General features: G+C 35.7%; 1 protein-coding gene across 3 annotated transcripts in view; it reads left to right on the top strand.

Annotated features, from left to right (window-relative positions):
* PAIP1 (poly(A) binding protein interacting protein 1) overlaps window positions 1-19,198 on the top strand; it is a 28,070-nt gene extending 8,872 nt beyond the window's left edge. For all 3 annotated transcript variants that reach the window (XM_063181459.1, XM_063181460.1, XM_063181457.1), the window contains 9 exons: window positions 2,680-2,868; window positions 6,258-6,370; window positions 9,554-9,665; window positions 11,223-11,348; window positions 13,434-13,540; window positions 15,489-15,606; window positions 15,741-15,795; window positions 16,402-16,495; window positions 18,150-19,198. In XM_063181459.1, coding sequence (XP_063037529.1) covers window positions 2,680-2,868; window positions 6,258-6,370; window positions 9,554-9,665; window positions 11,223-11,348; window positions 13,434-13,540; window positions 15,489-15,606; window positions 15,741-15,795; window positions 16,402-16,495; window positions 18,150-18,243 — 1,008 coding nt within the window. In that variant the 3' untranslated portion in view covers window positions 18,244-19,198. The remainder of the gene's footprint in view (window positions 1-2,679; window positions 2,869-6,257; window positions 6,371-9,553; window positions 9,666-11,222; window positions 11,349-13,433; window positions 13,541-15,488; window positions 15,607-15,740; window positions 15,796-16,401; window positions 16,496-18,149) is intronic.
* Window positions 19,199-19,622: the final 424 nt, after the last annotated feature.

Genomic DNA, 19,622 nt, shown 5'->3' with positions numbered 1-19,622 from the left:
TTAGCTTTCTACCCTTCTGTACGTAAACTCATGAACTGACATAAAAGATGAGGAAAATCTGTAATCTTTTCATCAGTTACTCTTTTGTTGTGAATAATCCAGGACCCCATGCTATAGCTATCAAAGATTAGAGAAAGAAATTGGAGCACTGACTTAATGGAGTAATTATTAAAATTAAGAGAAAATCTCTAGTTTACTTTTGTGGCTTTAAATTATAATTTTGTAGTGATGTGTAATCTTACTGGTTTCTGTTAGCCAACTCCTCTTGAAAAATAATCAAGAGCCATTTGCTTTGTTTTCCTTGGGTTCATACATTGCGTGGTTCTCTGTTTATGTTAAATTTTAAAATCTGACAATGAGATGTGCAAGTACTTTATTTCTAGAAGCTAAATTTAATTGGATTTTAAGAAATCAATTATAAATAATTTTAATAAAGTTGTATATTTCTGAATTTCCAAAGTACTCATTTTTCTCTCCCAGTTTTTTTTTGTTCAGTTCCCTGAAACCTAGACTTTTGAAGTTGCATATATAGTACATGTAGATGAATATAGTGCAGAGTTTAATTCTGTGTTTAGCCTCATAATTATAAACTGAAGATAAGAGTATACAACAGGGACACTAGTATACCAAATGGCACCTGGGATCCCTTACAACACAAGGATGTTCTCTAAGACTGGATTCTTGCCAAGTGAGTGTGAGAGGACGATACCTTCCTCTCTGCTGAAGGAGGACCTTGTAACAATCTGATGACTGTCAGAAGGAGCAGCTTCTTTTACTAGCTACAGCAATTGCATGCTCTGCAGCCTGGCTGGAGAGTTTTTTGGAGAGATGCTAGTTCAGCTGTATGTGATTCAGCTGCAGTAGCTGCACAGTAATAGTTCTGTGGAACAAACTAGTTTTAATTTTATTGTACAGAACTCCTACTGGCCTATTTGAAATTGCCTTATAAATGTTGATTTTCTTTAGTGAAGCAGAGTATGTGGCAAGTCATACATAGGCCTGTTAGCCTTTACTTTTTGGATTTGTAAGCTCCAAGCCATTAGAATCATAGAAAACTTTAGCTTAGAAAGGACATTTGAAGTGCCCATGCTCCAATCCTCAGGTTGTCAAAGACTTTATGTAGTAATAATTTTCCTTTATTTCCATAAACCCATATTTTTTTTCATGTTTCTGGTGGGCAACATTAAGTTATTTAGCATTTAGTGTTACTAACTGACATATCTTCTAGGTAAATATATTTTACCTCTGTTACACAGATGTATGTCCCACCTCACTAACTTACGACATGTCTGAATGATTTTGGAAAGTCTGCTTTTTTACCCACACATTCTTCACAAGTCATGCAATAAATATCAAGATGTGATTTTCAACAATGTGTATCTTGTCTTTCTCATAGCTCATGCCCAGCAAGAAATTTTTCACAGATCCATATTGCTTCTCAGTAGAGGAGAAATAGGCATTTAGAAGACAAAGAAATTAAAAATCCCTATTAAGGGAGTAGAAGGGGAGGGGGACAATATAGTTACAAACCTTGTCAATATATTTATATACATTAAGTAAAGAAAAAGTGCTTTATTTTAGCTCAGCTTTGCCATGGATACCCTTTAAGCATTTTTAAATGGTGGAACAGTTGAGAATTCTCATTTTCTTTACATTACTCTTATGTCTTGAATTGCTAATTGTAAGTCATATTTTTTAGAAGTGCCACTTCAGGCTCCTGCTTGCTTTTCTGAAATATATGAGGTGATTTACACAACCTGTTGTGTAGTGTGACAAAGTTATTTATTTGGACTGTGTTACTACTAGTGACATCATGAAGGATGCTACTTTCTTTTCTATTCTCTTGATATACCTGCATTATAATCATCTGGAACAGTGTTGACTTTAGGTACTCTCACATAGATTCATTTCTGAACATACAAAAATTCTGTTTCATCAGTGGGAGCATAAATATCAATAAAGTGGTACTGGGTAGCCCCTCCTCTGTTTAGAGAGCAATTGTGTTTACTGTCTTGTCTGGTTTTAGACCTCAGTAGCTGTAAATTAATGCAATTCAATTTGAATAGCTTCATTTCATGCCTCGTAATCTTTAATCTTTTGCCAAGAGATAAAAATACTCTGACTTTAAAATAGCAGTTTTCCTGATTATACTTCTTACATGGGAACAGTACTGTGTGTTTATTGTATTTCTCTAATTACTCTTAACTTCTGCATATTTTTGGAGCACTATACACACTATCTAAGCCCAAAATACTTTGTTTCAAATTTTCCCTTCTTTTTACTTCTATGGTTCATAAATCCACAGTACAGTACCAGGAATGGGTGTTGAGCCTCAGTTTGGTAGTTCTACCCTTAACTGATAAACTTGGTTTGTTAGTTAATCTTGTAACCAACTTGGGAAACTTATTTCTTTTTAATCCATTTTTTATGTATTTTACTGGGAGACCCTAATGTCTGTAAAAATACTTTGCCTGGTTCTTAAGGTGATTGGAGGTTTCTGAAGTCTGTACTCCAGGAGGTGTTGGGGGTCTATGCTCTGTAAAAATGTTGAAGTGAACTGTGTAGTCCAGTATACAGAGACTCAAAACTCAGGGCTGTATGGTTATTTCTGGAGACAGAAGGTGTAACAATTCTGCAAGGTTGTTTTTAAGGAGTTGGCATATTCTTTCACTTCTACAGGATTCTTCTTTTGAAGATAGATGTGATGGCTATCTGACTCTGGCAGAATATGTACAAGACTTCCTAAATCACCTCACGGAACAGCCAGGTTGTTTTGAAACAGAAATAGAACAGTTTGCTGAAACACTGAATGGCTGGGTTATTGCAGATGAAGCTTTACAAGAGCTTGTTGAACTCATCTATCAGCAGGTAATGTATTACAAGATGGACATTATGCCTCAGTTACCCAGTGTCCAAGATAGGCATTCCAGAATTTGTTGCATTATTGTATCAATGTAGTAATTTAATGATTGATATTTTTCCCCTTTAGACTGAAATATATAGGGAAGGATTTTGCTCAGTAAATTGAAATGGTAGCTCAGATTTCGGAGGCCTAAATTGTATACGTTTTCCCAGTTTGCTGTTTCCTTTGTTCTATGTTTGTTTGTCCTGGGTAACATACTACAATTGAAATTATGCTACTTAATTAAAGTATTTTTATTTTTGTTAGTAAAGATTGAAGAAACTTATACAATATTGTACACTTTTATTATCTTGTGGAAAAAAAAATCTTCATAGTTCTAAGACACTTTTAATTCCTAGGTATTTAAAAAAATTAAATTCATACCTACTGTGCACACCATCTTTTGGGAAATACCTCCTTTCTGCCAGGCTTTTTCTTTATTTGAAATATACCTATTTCAGAACAGCATAATTGGAGAAAAGGAAAGCTCCTGTAAGGGTAGCTAGGTCCACCCCCATTGATGGCCATGGAAATGAGGACAGAGACCTTGAGCTGAACTCTGCACTAATTGGGGGAGCCATTGGAAAGAACAGCTTAATATGTGTTGCTTAGCAAATGAGCTACTGTTACTGTCTTTTGGGCTCGCTGCAGAAAAGGAAGCCATGCTTCTGGCTGGCTCTTCATTATTTGTTGTTATCCCAACAAACCTTTCATAGGTTTGTTGCTTACAAGTTCTACCTTGAATAAAAGTAAGAAAGCAGACTTTTACTTAAGTGAAGATACCTGCAGAATATTTTAATCTGGTGTATGTAGAAGTGGAATGACTGGTTGGCCATTGTACAGAATTGTAGAATATCAGGTTTCTCATTATTATACAGAATTAATGCAAATTTAATTGAGACCAGTTTAGTTAGACATGATGATCACCTGTGCTGCATTAGGCAGCATCATTTTACCCTTCTTTATTTGAACCCACAGAGGATAATTTATTGGAACAGAAAAAAGAGGATTTTATGCTATTTTTAACTTCCTGTATTTTAAATACACTGACTTTCATTTAATAGAAGTCTTTAATGTTACCTCTTCCTCTCTGTCCCCCTTTAAAAGCAAAGCATTGGGGTTTACTGTGACTTCCTCAGCTCAGAAGTTCAACGTTAGTCTGAAAATTTTACATGAAAAAGTTACATGAAAAATAAATCTTAATGCTGAAAAGCTGTGTTAGTAACCACAAGCATCTGATTTTAGATATCTTATGTATCAGGCTAGCATAGTGTCTAAGCAAAGCCAACTATACTTATTATTTTTCTTTCTTGAGCAGAGACTCAAGCATTTGTCTCCTGCTTTTTCACAAAACAATTAAAATTGCTGTAACTTATAAGCATCTGCTTCAGTGATACAAATTTGACCCAACTAACTAGATTTACAGATGCTAGGTTTGTAAAGGAAATTACTGAAATGTAATAAACCCATGTCCTGTAGGGTCTTCCCGTCACTTCTATGTAAGGTATCTTAGCCTGTCTATAAATCGTAATTATATACTTACCGTCTTATTTATGTCTGAACAGAGTGAAGTGATAGTTCTTTTGTGACAGTCTTCCAAAAGTTGGACACTGAATTCATAGTTTAAGAACCTTTACTGTTGTCTAGTTAATGCAGTGGATTGTTCCTGTTACAGCAACTACAGTTTCCCAAGATATGTGTTGGCAGATTAGCCTTCATGCTTAGATTGTGACTTTTTTGAATTGGAGATAAAGTGGTATTACCAGCAATAATTGTTACAAGAATATGATTTTGCAGCGTAATGATTGATTATTAGGAAGATATTTTTTTGTCTGTGTGTGCTACACCAGATCATAATACCTAAAATTTAGTTATTTCAATGTTTGGTGCAACCACAAGTACAGACCAACTTAATAAGGAAGATAATGTTTAAAAATACAACTGAGATTTGAAGAATTTGTGTATGTGTTTGGATGTTAAAGTTTTTGTTTGCTGGGGGTTTGTTGGGTTTGAGTTTTTTTGTTAGGAAAAAGTATTGAAAAGGCTCACTTTATAAAAAAAGGGGTACCTTTTCTAGTCAGAGCAACTGATTGAACCACAGCATCAAAGTCTTTTTAGGTAGTTCACATGCCCCTTACTGGAAAGTGAATTCCATTTGTCTATCTTAATTACTTAAACTTGTTGTATTTTCCAGAGACACTTAATTTTTTTTCCAGCAACTCTATGCACGTAGTAGAATTATGTCTTTTTCTCTACCTCTGAGAGGTACCTAGGTATAATTGCATTAGCAAGACTTTTTTTTCGGTTCCAACAGAAAAAAAATGTTCCAACATGTGTTTTTTTCAAACATGTTGGAACAGCTCAAGCATGCAAACATATCTGTAGCACTGATAGATGATCAAGATGCAAAAAAATATTCAAAGATTGTAACGCCAAAGGAGAAGTTTACTGAGTTCTTAGTATCCTCATTTTCTTTTGGACAGAGCAGGTGAAGTTATTTGCAACAGAATCTCTTTTCACTGAAACTGCATCTGAAAAATAATCTGAAATTCAGGTGTTGTTAGAGGAGGCTTGAAAATCAGTGAACAAAATAAATTTCCACCTCTTTAAAGTTTGAATTATCAGATTAAAATAGAAGATTTTTTACACAATATCATTCCTACCATGTTTTTTTTGCATGACAAAGGTGTAGATGTTCAACAGTAACAGGACTTGTTTTAGCAAAAAAAGGCGACATTGAGAGTGTTACTTGTAATGGTCTAGTCTTACTCTCTGATTCAGAAGTTTGCAATTCTGCAGATTGCTGGAGGATGTATGGGAGAAAGTATTTCTCTTTACTTGCCATGCTCTTACACTCTTTCCTTGGATATTAACCATGACAAAAAGAGATTATGGAATAAATAGCTTATAGACTGAAAGAAGACAATTTTTTATGATGTTGTTTGAATGTACTCATTGTTCCTTGAGAGAGTATGTGTTCTTGAAAAAGTGTCTTAATGACCACTGTTGATTTTTTTGTATAAGCAGTCTGTAAGTGGCTTTGAGACGCTCTTCAGTTGTAGGTCACAGTGCAGAAGTAGAGTTGTATGAAGACACGTGGCATAATGGTGGTTGTTTTCTTAGAGCCATAGAATTACAGTATAATGAACTTTTAAGTTCTGCTGAAGTGCATATATCAACATGCTGAAGCAATACAAAAGTGAACATGGCAAATAGTAATTATTAATCATTAATTTTCTGCTCATGAGTTGTACGATCAACATTAAGCATGGATTTCAAAAAAGCTTTTAAAATATTTTCTGAGCCTAATCATTACTTTTATAAATAATTTATTTTTCCATTTTTATTTTGGAAGGCCACATCTGTCCCAAATTTTTCATACATGGGAGCCCGGTTGTGTAACTATCTGTCTCACCACCTAACCATTAGTCCACAAAGTGGGAACTTCCGACAGTTGCTGCTTCAAAGGTTAGTATCAGTCAGTTAAAGCCTTATTCTCTTCAGTTACATCTTTCTGGTATGTGTGTTAACTCTTTCTGTTGCATACGAAGAGATACTTATTTAAAATATTACAGATTGACGAGTATCAAAACACAGGTACACACTGGGTACTTAAAATATTTTAATATTTTTAAATACAAAAATAGGGCTCCATTTGAAGGTCTGTGTGATCTTTTGAACTGAGTATATTAGGCTGATCCCCAAAATAGTGCAAATTGGAAAGTTAATCTATTTTAAAAGTATACTAAATCTATTTATTTAAAAGTATAATAAATCTATTTTAAAAATATACTAAATGCACACATAGCTACTGTCCTTGTCCTTTGACTCTTGCCAGTACTTACTTAATTGTGGTTTTATAATTAGTGCTTTGGATTTTTGCCTGGAATTGCTGTGTAAGGTTTATTCACTGATAGGCTAACTGACTTTGTATCTAAGAAATAGTTGTATAAAATCTAGAAGGATAATTTTTTTTCAGTTTCAGTTGTTGCAAATTTCTGGGGACTGCACTTAATAATGATTAGACTTTGTAGTTGACAAAAATGCAACATTTTTCTATTGTTATATATCCTCTCAAATATGACTGCATGACATTTGAAGGAGTACTGTGTTAGACACTTCAGAATTCTTTAGAAATTTACCTTTTGATTTTTGTTTGAAGACAGCTTTTTGTTTAAAGAACAGCATTCTAAGCTTCAGGTTTGCCTCTTATTTGAAAAGTTTTTACTTAATCCAGCAAAAGTGTGGTAAACTTACTGTAGTGCATTGCAATGGTCTTTTATCATGAGTGGAATGTTGTGGTTTAACCTGGCAGGTAGCTAAACAGCTTGCAGCCCCTCACTCACTTCCCCCACCCTCCCAATGAGATAGGCAAGAGATTTGGGGGCAGGAAAAGAAGTATTCACGGGTTGAGATAAAGATATTTTATTGGGACAGAAAAGGATGTGGCTATAATAACAGTGATAAAAGAAATAGCATATAGAAAACAAGAGGCACACCATGCAATTGCTCACCACCCACAATGCCCTGAGAGTTCCTGAGCAGCGGCCTCCAGCAGCTTTTTCTCTGGTTTGTATGCTAAGCATGAGGGCACATGGGATGGAATATCTGTGGGGTCAGTGGTGTCTCCCCTCAGCTTCACCCCAGCCTCCTCACTGGTGGGCTGGGGTGAGAAGCAGAAGAGTCCTTGATGTAGTGCAAACACTGAGGCAAAAGCTAAAACCAGGGACTGCAGAAACTGAAAACACTAATTTTTCTCTCTTTTTTTGGTTGTTGTTCTCCTTTTTTTATTGTTGTTGTTTGTTTATTTTGTTTTATTCTTTCTTTCAAAGTCATTGTTATAATTTTTTTTAACTGTGTTACTTTGTTACTTGAACACGAAAAGAATTCCCTGTTAATGTTGCATTTTTTGCTTCTTGGTTTTGAAGCAAACCCAATTGATAACATTAATGTTAGCACCAGATATTAGTTTAAAGTTGCTTATGTTTTGCTTGCTAATATGGATGAAATTGAGAGTGGGGAGGGTGTGTGCAGATAAACAACCTAATAATGCAACACAAAGAGGTAATCTTCTGTTTCTCAACTAAGTCTCTACCTGAAACTTTGTATTTCAATTCTTAAGATTTTCCAGTTTCTCCACTTTTTTTCAATCCATTGCACAATCATTCAGAATACGTTAAAATTTGTCTGGGTTTCCTTTTATCTCAAATATTTTTAATTTTGTTTTTGTACTGTTATGTAAACTTGTGTGGTTTGGCCCAGTTGCTAAATACTAGAAAAATTACTTCACTGCCACAGTATGTTAATATTTTTTTTTTGTATTTATATTAAAATTACAGAGTCATAGAACTATTGGGTTGGAAGAGGCCTTAAAAATCATCTAGTTCCAAACCCCTCTGCCATGGGGAGAGAACCCTCTGCTAGACCAGGTTTCTCAGAGCCCCATACAGCCTGGCTTTAAACACAGGGATGGGGCCTCCACAGCTTCTCTGTGTGGAACCTGTCTCGGTGCCTCACCACAGTCACAGTAAAAAATTTCTTCCTAACATCTAGTCTAAACCTGTCCTCTGTTAGTATGAATCCATTCCCCTCTGTCCTGTCACTACATGCCTGTGTGGAAAGTCCTTCTCCCGCCCTCTTTGGGGTCCCTTTTGGGTACTGGAAAGTGCTACAATGTGTCAGGGATGCCTTCTCTGCTCCCTGCTGAGCAGTCCCAGCTCTCTCAGCCTGTGCACACAGGAGAGCTGCTCAGGGCCTGTGATCAGCTTAGTGGCCTCTTCTGGTCTCACTCAATATGTTTGTGTCCTCCCTGTTCAGTGGACCCCAGCTCTGGATGCAGTGCTTCAGGTGGGCCTCAGCAGAGCAGAGGGGCAGAATCCCCTCCCTCCCCTGCTGCCCATGGGGCTCTGATGCAGGATACAGTTGGCTTTCTGGGCTTCAAGCATGCACTGTCATATTGATCTTCTCATCACACCCCCAAGCCCTTATTGGCAGGACTGCTTTCAACTACTTCCCTGCCTAAGCTGTTCTTATTGCTTGGGATTGCCTTGACCCATATGCAGAACTTTACACTTGAACTTCATGAGTTGCACAAGGCCACCTCTCAAGCCTGTCAGGGTCCCTCTTGTTTGCCATCCCTTCCCTCTAGAGTGTCACTTAACATCGCTCAGCTGGGTGTCATGAATTATGTATTACTGTCACTTAACATGGCAAGATAAAGAATTAATGAAATAAGTGTAAAGGCATCTAAGACAATGTGGTAAGCACCCTGAAGAAGGGAACGTGTCTACTTCATTTCTTTGGGCGTTGGCTCCCTGTATTACTGTTGCACATCGTGGACCCATATTCAGTTGTAAAAATTGTGTAACTATTAATTTCTACATGTTGTAAGTTGTTCTATTTAATTTTGCTGCATCAGATATCTCAGTGCTTAAAGACCTAATCATGTAATCATATGTGTTTCTCTAAAAGGATGCAAATCCACTGTTTCTTTGTGAAGGCCTCTTATTCCCTTCACAGATCATAGATCCCAGCTTTCAGCATGTCACAGTTTTCATGCAGTTCATAGTTCTCAGCATTCCTTTAAATGAGTAGCATGTTACATTTGTTGGAATGGCTACCGATGGTGTAATTGTGCTTTGATTTTTACAGGTGTCGAACAGAGTATGAAAACAGAGATGAAGCTACTAAAGGGGATGAGACTACTAGAAAACAATTTCATGCCTTTGTGCTGTTCTTAGCTGAACTTTATCTTAACTTAGAGGTAAGAAGAAGGTCGGCTGTCATGTGACTCTTCATACATTTTTTGGTGTGTGTAGGTAAACACTGAAGTGGACTATAATTTGAGGTGTTTTTCCAAAGGCAGAAGGCAGTAAAGTAAAAGAACTTTAGAACAGTTTCATTATGATGGATATGTCCAAGAAATATATAAACAAAAAAGGACAAGATCATTAGAAGAGAAATGTATAAAAATGAAAATGTAAGAATTTGTGGGAAGAGCCAACCACAAACATCTTTGAAATGAAGCTTTTATTTTCTTTTTTACTGGCAAAACCCCTAGATGGCTATACTTAACCAATATATTAAATGTTATTAAATGCCTAGCAGAAGCAGATCAGGATGAAAAACATGTAATTTTTTCAGTATTCAGGTGCTAATAAGAGGTGTTAACAAACACCTGAGGCAGATGTGAAAATCCTCAAAATGAGGAATTAAAAATGCACACTTTTAAAGGTACTTCTTCTGATTGTTGAGTCATTGGTGCATGCAGTCTTGTATTTACCAACTTCATGCATCTGGGATATGTTCAAAAATGTGTACAATTTTTTTTTATTTTTATGCCTATGCGTTCACCAAGTTCCCTTCCTGCTGTAGCGTAGTTAAAAATACACATATAACTTGATTGTTTCAGTGGTTTGATTTAAGCAAACACTATAAAAATGTTCGGCTGGCATGAGGAAGATCCTTCTCTAACTCTTCCATTTCTGGACCGTAAGTGGTCCTTGAAATCTACTTTTCACTTGCTAGATGAAAACAATGAAGATTTTCAAAGACGTTGGGACAGGGGAAGTTGACCGTTTGTGGAGTATACCATAGTCATTGGAGTATACCTTTTGGTTTTAAACCATTTTCTGTAATTTTTTCATTATATAAAGACTGCTTTCTAGAACTAAGCTACCACTGCTGTAGAGAATAGGCAATGCAGTGTGGAAAAGAGTGTGAGGTTCTGGGAATTTGGTAATTTTTGGACCATTAGGCAGGCACTTGATAGCTTTTCTTATTTTAGCAGAGAAACAAAATTCTAGACATGAATTGTTATGCCAGAATTGCAAGGAAATTACTCAGTAAGTTTTCCACTGACGCTGAGCTGTGTGGTGTAGTCCATGTGCTGGCAGAAAGGGATGCCTCCCAGAGGGACCAAGACAGGCTTGGGAGGTGGGACCATGCAAACAAGGTCAAGTGCAAGTACTCATCTGGGCCAGGCACAAATACAGGCTGGGTGGAGAATCAGTCAGAAGCAGCTCTGCTGAGAAGGGTTTTGGGTGTTGGTGGATGAGGACCTCAGCATAACATGCATCAGAAGATGTATGGCCAGCAGATTAAAGTAGTTGATGACCTGAATGATATTTAAAGTCCCTTCCAATCCAAACCATGCTGTGATTCCATAGAAGTCTGTGTTCTAAAATGGTTACAGTATTTGGCATATAGATGTCAACTATATTGATCACAAACCAAATAATACAGCATTCAAGAGAGAAAATGTGCCCAAATTAATTTCTAAGCATTTTAAATATTGGGGGGTTTCTTATATGTTTTGCAGATTAAGGGAACAAAGGGACAGGTTACACGGGCAGAAATTCTTCAAGAAGGCCTTCGGGAATTACTGAATGCACTCTTCTCTAATCCTGTGGACAGTAATTTGATATGTGCAGTGAAACTGCTGAAGGTGAGACAGTAGTTTTAAAAGGAAAAAAATCATGTTTTTTAAACTGCCTAGCTTTAATATAGGGAATAGTTGGCTAAATTGCAAATGAGAAAGTATTTACAGGATTTATGCTTTACAGCATTAGCAGAGCAAACTACTATTTTTGTTTTCCTTAGTACCATTAGGAAATTGAGCCAGCAAAAAAAGTAACAAGATGCTCTAAAAATAAATTCAAGGCCATTTGTGTACAAATGAGCAATAGAACTGAAGTTGAGGTGCCAACAAATAAATTTTTCCTCTAGATCTCATTTTGCTGCTTCTGGTGTAGGAGAAAACTGTAACATGTCTGAATGAATTGTGATATCTTAGGTATGCTCTGTGTTCTGAAGGACACCTGGCCATTGGGGTCTGCCACTTTTTGTGGCAAAAGGTTCTTAATATCTCTTTCTTCCTTCTGTGCTATGTCATTACTATTGTAGAAATATAGAGATTTCTCTTTCATGTGGAAAATAAACCTCTTTGCTCATAACCCATAGCTTTTCTTGTAAAATTGTTAGCCTCTATGTAGGAGAAACTCTTATCTTCACTAGGTATCATTATACTTGTAGTTGGGAAAACAGTTTAAAATAGGAATGAAGGTTAAATGCTAAACAGTATTTTCCTGAAGATTTTTTGTTGGCTTGGTTTTTTTCCTCATTCCTTACCCTTCCCTCATACTCCACTGCTTCTCAACCTGCTCTATCTTGAATTTCATTTCTGACAGTTTCTCTTGATACCATAAACATAGACTGGGGAAAAGAGATTTTTGTAATTCAAAACCTTCATTTGACGTTTGGATGTTTAAGGAGGTTGCTTCACAGCAAGTGTGAGATTGCGCTCAGTGAGCACATTCACTCCTGTGGTCAGTCCTTACGTTGTCAGTGCTTCCCTGAGGCAAGGCCCACTGAAGAACCTTTTTAAGCAGCAGTACACAAATCAGGAAGCTTTACAGTGCAGTAAAGAAGAAAACCAGTCGTCTAAATTGTTTTATGACAGATTGCTATCTCTAAACGGTGTTACAGAACAGACACTCTTTCTTTTCATGCAAATGTTTTCTGATGTTACATAGTATCTACAAATGTTGCGTATATACGTAGCTAGACTGGCCTGCCTCATGAAACCTTAGCTTCACTACTGAAGCAATAAATGTCTCATTTTGTCTTTTCCATTTTATACAGTGATAGATACAGGTTTTTCTCTGTTTGCTGAGCAATATATTTTTTTTTAATTAATCTTAATGCTATTACCTAATTATCCAGGATTAAGGTGAGACCACTGTGGGATACTATGAATGTCAAGCAAATGCTTACCAATATACTTGCTTTTCTCTTGGGATTTTATCCTTTGTATCATCAAGCACCATTCCAAGCATTTTTGATCATGTATTTATGCTGAGGAGATTGCTACTAGTGGCAAACTAATTATTTTTCTGATTTAACTCCTCCTGTACAATTATTGAGTAATGAAGTACCTATTCTTGTAGTAAAAAGCTTTCATCCACAGCTGCTCTAGACTGACTCCTGCTAAAGCTTTCCTGGCAGCAGTTCTAGCCTCATACACTTTTCTATATTAAAGTTCAGGCTGGCTTCAGATAATTCTGCTTTCCCTTATATATACCCAGAAGAAATTCTCTGGCATGTGTGATGCTGGCCAAGTTGACTGAAGTGTTTCTAAAGCTCAATAAAGTATTTCCTGTTGTCATGTAAACTGGTGGAATCAGCTCAAAAATAAGATTTAAAGGAAATAAATGATGGTAGTATGTACTTAAATCAAGTAAGATCTGCCCAATGTCACTGAAGAGTTGTTTCGAAATTGTATTTCAAGAATGAAACAAGTGGCTGTGAACTTCTAGGTAACATAAATATTGGACACGAAGCTCCTGTACTGTCTGTAGTTTAAAATAAACTATGTACGAGGTCTGTTAATCTGTTTAGTAAAGAGATACAGGCAGCTGGGAGTGTCAGCCATCAGGTAGTTCAAGTGTCATGAATTGTTACAGAATCTCTTAAGTTGACTGTTTATTAAGGATATCTAATTAAAAAAAAAATACTAATCCCTTGTCTTTAGTTGACAGGTTCTGTCTTAGAAGATGCCTGGAAAGAAAAAGGAAAGAATGATATGGAGGAAGTGATTCAAAGAATTGAAAATGTTGTGTTGGATGCAAACTGTAGCAGGTGAGAAGAGAAGTTTATGTGCAGTGCTTTGTTTATATGTTATATGAAAAAGAACACCTTGAAAACATCATCAACTATAATGAACAGGGCAAAAAAATTATCTTTGAAATTTATAATTATGAAAATTAATGTGTTGTGTGTGCAGGTCATTTTCCATGTAAAAAAAGGTGGTGTTTTTCAGTTGAAGGGTAATGTGGCTTTTTTGGCAGTTGGGTTGATTTTGTTTTGAGGTGGGTTTTTTGTATTTTATTTTTAATAGAGATTCAAGTTCCACTATTCAGTTAGGTTTTTTAACCTATTAGGTCTCAATATCTTCAGTGAGTGCTTTAGGCTCTTAAAGCAAGTATATACAAAGAGTAAATAGGGGCAACATCTCATAGTTTATACTTTTCATTTTGAATTGAACAGGCTTAAATACCTACAAAGAATACTAAATATGTAGCAGTATTAAATAGATACAAATTATTATAAATGTAAAGGCAAAATGAAATATACTTCATGGTTTGGTTTTTGTTTGTTTGTTTTTTTTGGAGAGCATATCTTTTTGGCAAGGTTTTCGCTTTAATCTGGGAAAAAAACGAGTGGTTTTATATTAGTGACTGACTAATCATGAAATTGTCATAAAACCACCTGAGTGCGTGAGGTTACCTGATTCTTCTGTGCTTCATCCTCAGCTTCTTGCCAACTTACCAAAAACCTGTAGAGGGCTCAAACACTGATCTCTTGCCATATGGAGGGAGGCCAAGAGTGGCTTATAACATCTGTGGGTTGTAATTGAGCTGCCCACAAGGAGGATGAGGAAATTTTTGCTTCAGGAACCAGAATAGATGGCACAAGCTGAGGCCTCAAAGATGTAGAGCAACAAACAAATTTTGATGCCTTTTTGCTGGTCCTAAAATCATGAGCTAGACACAGTTAGGTGACAAAAAGGGCTTATCTTACAAGGATCCTTAGGTGCTCAACTCACTGGGTGGAAAAGAGCTGAAGATGCACACCCAACATAATGTGTAGACAATGTCTGTATGTTTAGCAAATTAGCATAACTGACAGGGATCCCAAGGTAGAGACATAAGTGGTGAGATAATTCCCCCCCAGGGCAACCCTTTCTGAATTCCTCCCCCCCTCAGATAGGAACTAAACTTTGTTTATGAAAATGTGTCTGGGACAGCTGGTCTCAGCCTTGGCTTTCCAGATAATCTAACCAGCTTGGAGCTGCTGAGGAATTTCTTCTGTCTTTCTGTGTAATATAGTAGATAAAATGCTATCTGCAAATACTGTAATAGGCTATGGAGCTATAAATATACATGTAAAGAATATAGAGAATCTATAAAAGAAAAAAAGGCAAAAATCAATTTGGCATCAATTTCAGCTGGGAAAATAACTGTTTTTTCTTAATGTATTCTTTAACGATACACTTCTCCATAGACTAGCTTAAACGAAGAAGAAATTTTCTTTTATTTTAGGGATTAAATGCGTGTTGATATCTAATGTACTGGGGGCATTATGTCTTACTTTTGACTGAAACATTTCATTATGATGGAGAAGACTAAAGTTAGGAGGATAGAATAGATAACTAAAATAAAATTCAAAGATAATCTTCCTTTTTTCCCCAGTATTATCCTTTATCAAAAAGGATTGTGTTCTTTAACTTGTATTGCAAGGTGTCGTATCTCAGTAAAAATTACAGCAGTTTCCTTTTTCATGTGAGTTCCCTACTTAACAGCAGAGGAAGTGAAGAGGTAGAATATCTCATTACTGACACATAAAGCATCTAGACTTGCAGTTGTAAAATTGAATGCAAAATTATCTACACAATGGACCAAATATTATCCTTCTTGAACTTGTTTTTTTGGATGGATTTAACTATCCTGTATTTGCACAGTAAGAGAAGCCAAATTTCTTGCTTGGCACAAAACATTCTAACTTTGGTAGTGCTTCTCTATTTCAGAGATGTGAAACACATGCTTCTGAAACTAGTAGAACTGCGATCAAGTAACTGGGGTAGAGTTCATGGAACAACTCCACATGCAGAAGCTACCCCGGAAAATGACCCAAACTATTTTATGGTAAGAATATATGGACATTTCAGTTCCTTAATTTCATGTGAATTTGGTTTGATTAATAGACAATTGCATTACTTGCAACTGCAAGCCTCTTTCTCTCTGAATACATATAACTTTCTGGATGACTTTATTTTTAGAATGAACCAACATTTTACACTTCTGATGGCGTTCCTTTCACTGCAGCAGACCCAGGTATGGCACAAGTTTAGCTAACCTGTCTTCTCAGTCTTCTTTAAAAAGTTGTAATTAAGTTTACAGCCTGTTGAAGAACATAAAATGTTACTCTTCAAGAATCTAAAAGCTATTCAGCTTAAAAGACAAAATTCTGCCTGAATTCCTGGTGGAGCACAGGATTTATTCTGTGTTAAAGAAGGTAGATGTTTGAAATGGAGAATGTGCATTTGAGTTCATATAGGTCAGAAGAACTTGTTCAGTAATCCACAGCATCTGACCTTTCCAGAAAGCCAAAAAAATTCAAGTCTTCTTTTGTTTGTCCATTGTTAGTATCAAAATCAAATCAAAATCCTTGATTTCCTTATGTGTAATCTGAGCACAACGGGGCACAACATCATTTGAGGTAAAGACATCTATCACAACCTTTACAATTCTATGGGAAATTTGGCATCATTCTTAGACATCCATTCGTGTCCTCAGAAAACACTGCCGAAGGATCTTTTCCTGTTAATACATTTCCTGCCTTTTATGATTTCGTTAACCAACCAATTTTCAAACTTGATATTTCTGTTAATTTAGCAGAGTAGTCTTCTACATTACTCAGTCTCATTTTTACTTTGCCAGATTATCAAGAAAAATACCAAGAGCTGCTTGAAAGAGAGGATTTGTTTCCATATTATGAAGAAAATGGAGCAGATCTGTCAGGACCTGGAGAGCTGTATGTTTTCCTTTTTAGTGACGTATTTTTTTAATAAGATTTATTTTTACTGTGATGCAGTGATAGTTCAGACTTAGGATTCCAATGCTGACAAAAATGAAACTAAATAATGTAATTGTTACTTAGTTCTACAGTGGATGTATTTGTTCAGGTTTAAATTGTTTTTTAATCACACAAGTTTGAAACCTATTTCATGTTTATTCTACTGAGTATGGTAATTACATTTCAGATGTAATTCAGATGTTTATGCACATGTGCATACATACTTCTGCACTTAAGAAAAAAATTGCAAGCAAAATGAAGCACCAAGCCTTCAAGTGTTTGTAGAGAGGCAAACTAAATTTGTTTGACTGATGTGCATGAACATCCCAGCAAGAGATGATTACCAAATTTCCAGTGTCTTTGAAAAGGAGAAAGTGTTAACTTTCTCTTGTCAGCCTAAGGACTATTCCCTTCCATTAGAGGGCTAGTCAGTATTCCTGTAGAGCAAGAAAAGCAACCTAATGGCAAAAGGGGAAGCAATAGTTGAGAATATAGCTGGACATTTTGGCACCAGAATATAGCCTGACCAGTTTGGCACCATTATACAAAATATGGTCTAAAATAAATCGCTCTGAGCTTTTTGCTCACTAAAGAGGACTTTCAGACCATTATTTGACACACAAGAACATTCTCAATGTTGTTTTTATGTGTGATAAGAGTGCAGGCCTGGATCAGTATTTTTTTAGTACATTAGAAAACTTTCAGTATGTACCTAGCTGAGGGGAACATAAAGAACATCAAGAACTGGAAGATATATTAGAGATGTCATCAGAAATCAACAAGCTCATACTGAAGGGAAAAAAGGACCCATTTGGACCTCTGCTTAGAAGAAAAATGCAAATTGAACACAGACATCCATTAAAAACACAGCAAATCCTAAGAGTGTCATGTAGAACACACTGAGTCAACCTTCAGGCACAGTGACTGTAACTTTCTTTGTTGAAGACTTAAGAAAAGCTTAGACAAATGTCTGCTGATTCTCTGTCAGCTATTTCTCATGACATCAGGGAGGAGGGCTCTTTGTGAAGCCCCTTTCTTCTGAAGGCTACACTTCTACAAGAACAAAGGAACACATGACAAATATGTAGATTGCTTCCTCAATGCACATCACTTTGGAGCAAAAAAACTTCCTTACATATTTTCTATGTCCTTCTTTTACATATCAACAAACAGGAATGCAGTGTTTCTATATTAATGTATTCTGTCTTTGAGCTAGGATGTTGACCCATCAAAATTACACTAATATGTTATTAATTATGGTTTTTTTGTAATTGGATCAGTACAGATGCATTATTAAATTTTCTGTCACGTTGGAAACTTTAGGTACTTCTGTCTTTTAAATTGGGCGGCATAAGATGATCTAAAAAGGTGGCAAACACTGTAGGTATTTGAACATATCTGCTGCTTTGCGGGTTCTGTTTATTTGTTTTCCTAGTATCCATTATTTTTTCCCTTTTAATTCCCTTTAGGAAAATGTCATAAATAACAGTCATTTATAAAGCTTTGTTTTATTTTGACATCTACACAAATTCTAAAAATCTGCTGGCTCTGAAAATCTGTATGCAAATCTGTATGTAAAGTGTTAACCTTTGGTCATTTTTTCCCCCCTCAGGTATTTTGATGAGATTGATGATGAGATGGATCCAGAAATCGAAGAAGCATATGAAAAATTCTGTCTAGAATCAGAACATAACAGAAAACAGTGAGATGCTATGTATTAATGTTAGTTTATTTAACCATTTTAGGTATGATTAGAGTGAAAGGGGACACAAAACATTTGTACCAAAATGAGAAACTTGAGTTTCTCCAAGTACTAAAGTTACACAATTTCCATTTTGTTTAACAGAACCTGCCAAAAAATGTAAACCTATGCCCTGTAACTTAAAATGTTGTGTATATACCATAGTTTATTTTGTGAAAAATGTTTTTTGAACAATGTTTTGGCTGCAATAAAAATTATTTAAAAGTTATAATTGAAATTAAAATTTAATGGGGAACTGTCCCATAAAACTTCCCTTGAGGAAGAAAGGGAAAGAATAATGATCTGAATTTGCTTGCTTGTTTGCTTTAGTATATATTGGGATTTACTCATCCTATTTACCATATACACTGTCTTGCATTTACTTCCTCCACTTCCCCCTCCAAGAAGAGTATGATCCAAATAAGAAAGAAAATTTCTTTTCTGTATATCACAATCATGAAAAGTGGCTTGTGAAAGTTTTGTGTATGAGTTTTTGTTTTGTTCATTTCCTTTTTCTTCTTCTTTCAAAACACACATGGGTGAGGTCTGGACTTTTCTTTTTTCCTGGAATAAATATGTTACATGTTGATATGTGAAAAAGCAAGCAGTATTTTGGAAGTGAGGTGCTTTCAAGATTTTTGGTTCAGATAAGCTTATTTTTAAATCTACAAGAAAAAGCTATTCTGTAATTTGTTGTGTTCTTCAAGGCAATAGTAATACAGTTATGTTCTAAACCACGCTTCTCAAGAGTATGTGCAGTGCTTTTTTTCTTTTGCTTTTTTTTTCTAGTAATGTATCTAACATGTCTAACCTTTCCCAACCCCCCTGTAACTTTCTTTTATTCTTCTAATTTTATGTAGTTTGATTTAATTTTGTACTTGGAGTAAATTCATATATTTCATAAATGTTAACATTCTGAAGCCAGCTGCTCTTTTTTTGACTCCATATAATCATGTTAGTTTTCCGGGGATACTCCATTGTTGTTGTTGCCAAACTCAGTAGAAGTGTTTCCTGTTACCTGTTGCTGGTTAGACTTGATTAGAAATCGTTACCAAAACGAAACACAAGTATTTCCCAACAGTTAGCTACTCTAAAGAACACGCATTGTAAATATGCATGTAAATAATTCTGATAATATTTCACTGTTATTTGTTTGGTTAAATAAGCTGTGCATCTGCTAGTAGAGTAAGCAGTGGCTGTTTTCTGGATGTTTATTTAACATACTTATTTAGGTTGGAGTTTTGGAAAATAAAATTTAACTAGCTTTATTTCCTTTGGTACAATATCACTACCTTGTCTTCTTGCTTTAAAACAAAAATGATATTTTATCTTCTTCTGTCTTTC

This window comes from Melospiza melodia, chromosome Z (genome assembly GCF_035770615.1).
Source record: "Melospiza melodia melodia isolate bMelMel2 chromosome Z, bMelMel2.pri, whole genome shotgun sequence".
In the NCBI taxonomy this organism is placed as follows: Eukaryota; Metazoa; Chordata; class Aves; order Passeriformes; family Passerellidae; genus Melospiza; species Melospiza melodia.
This window is presented reverse-complemented; position numbering and strand designations above follow the sequence as displayed.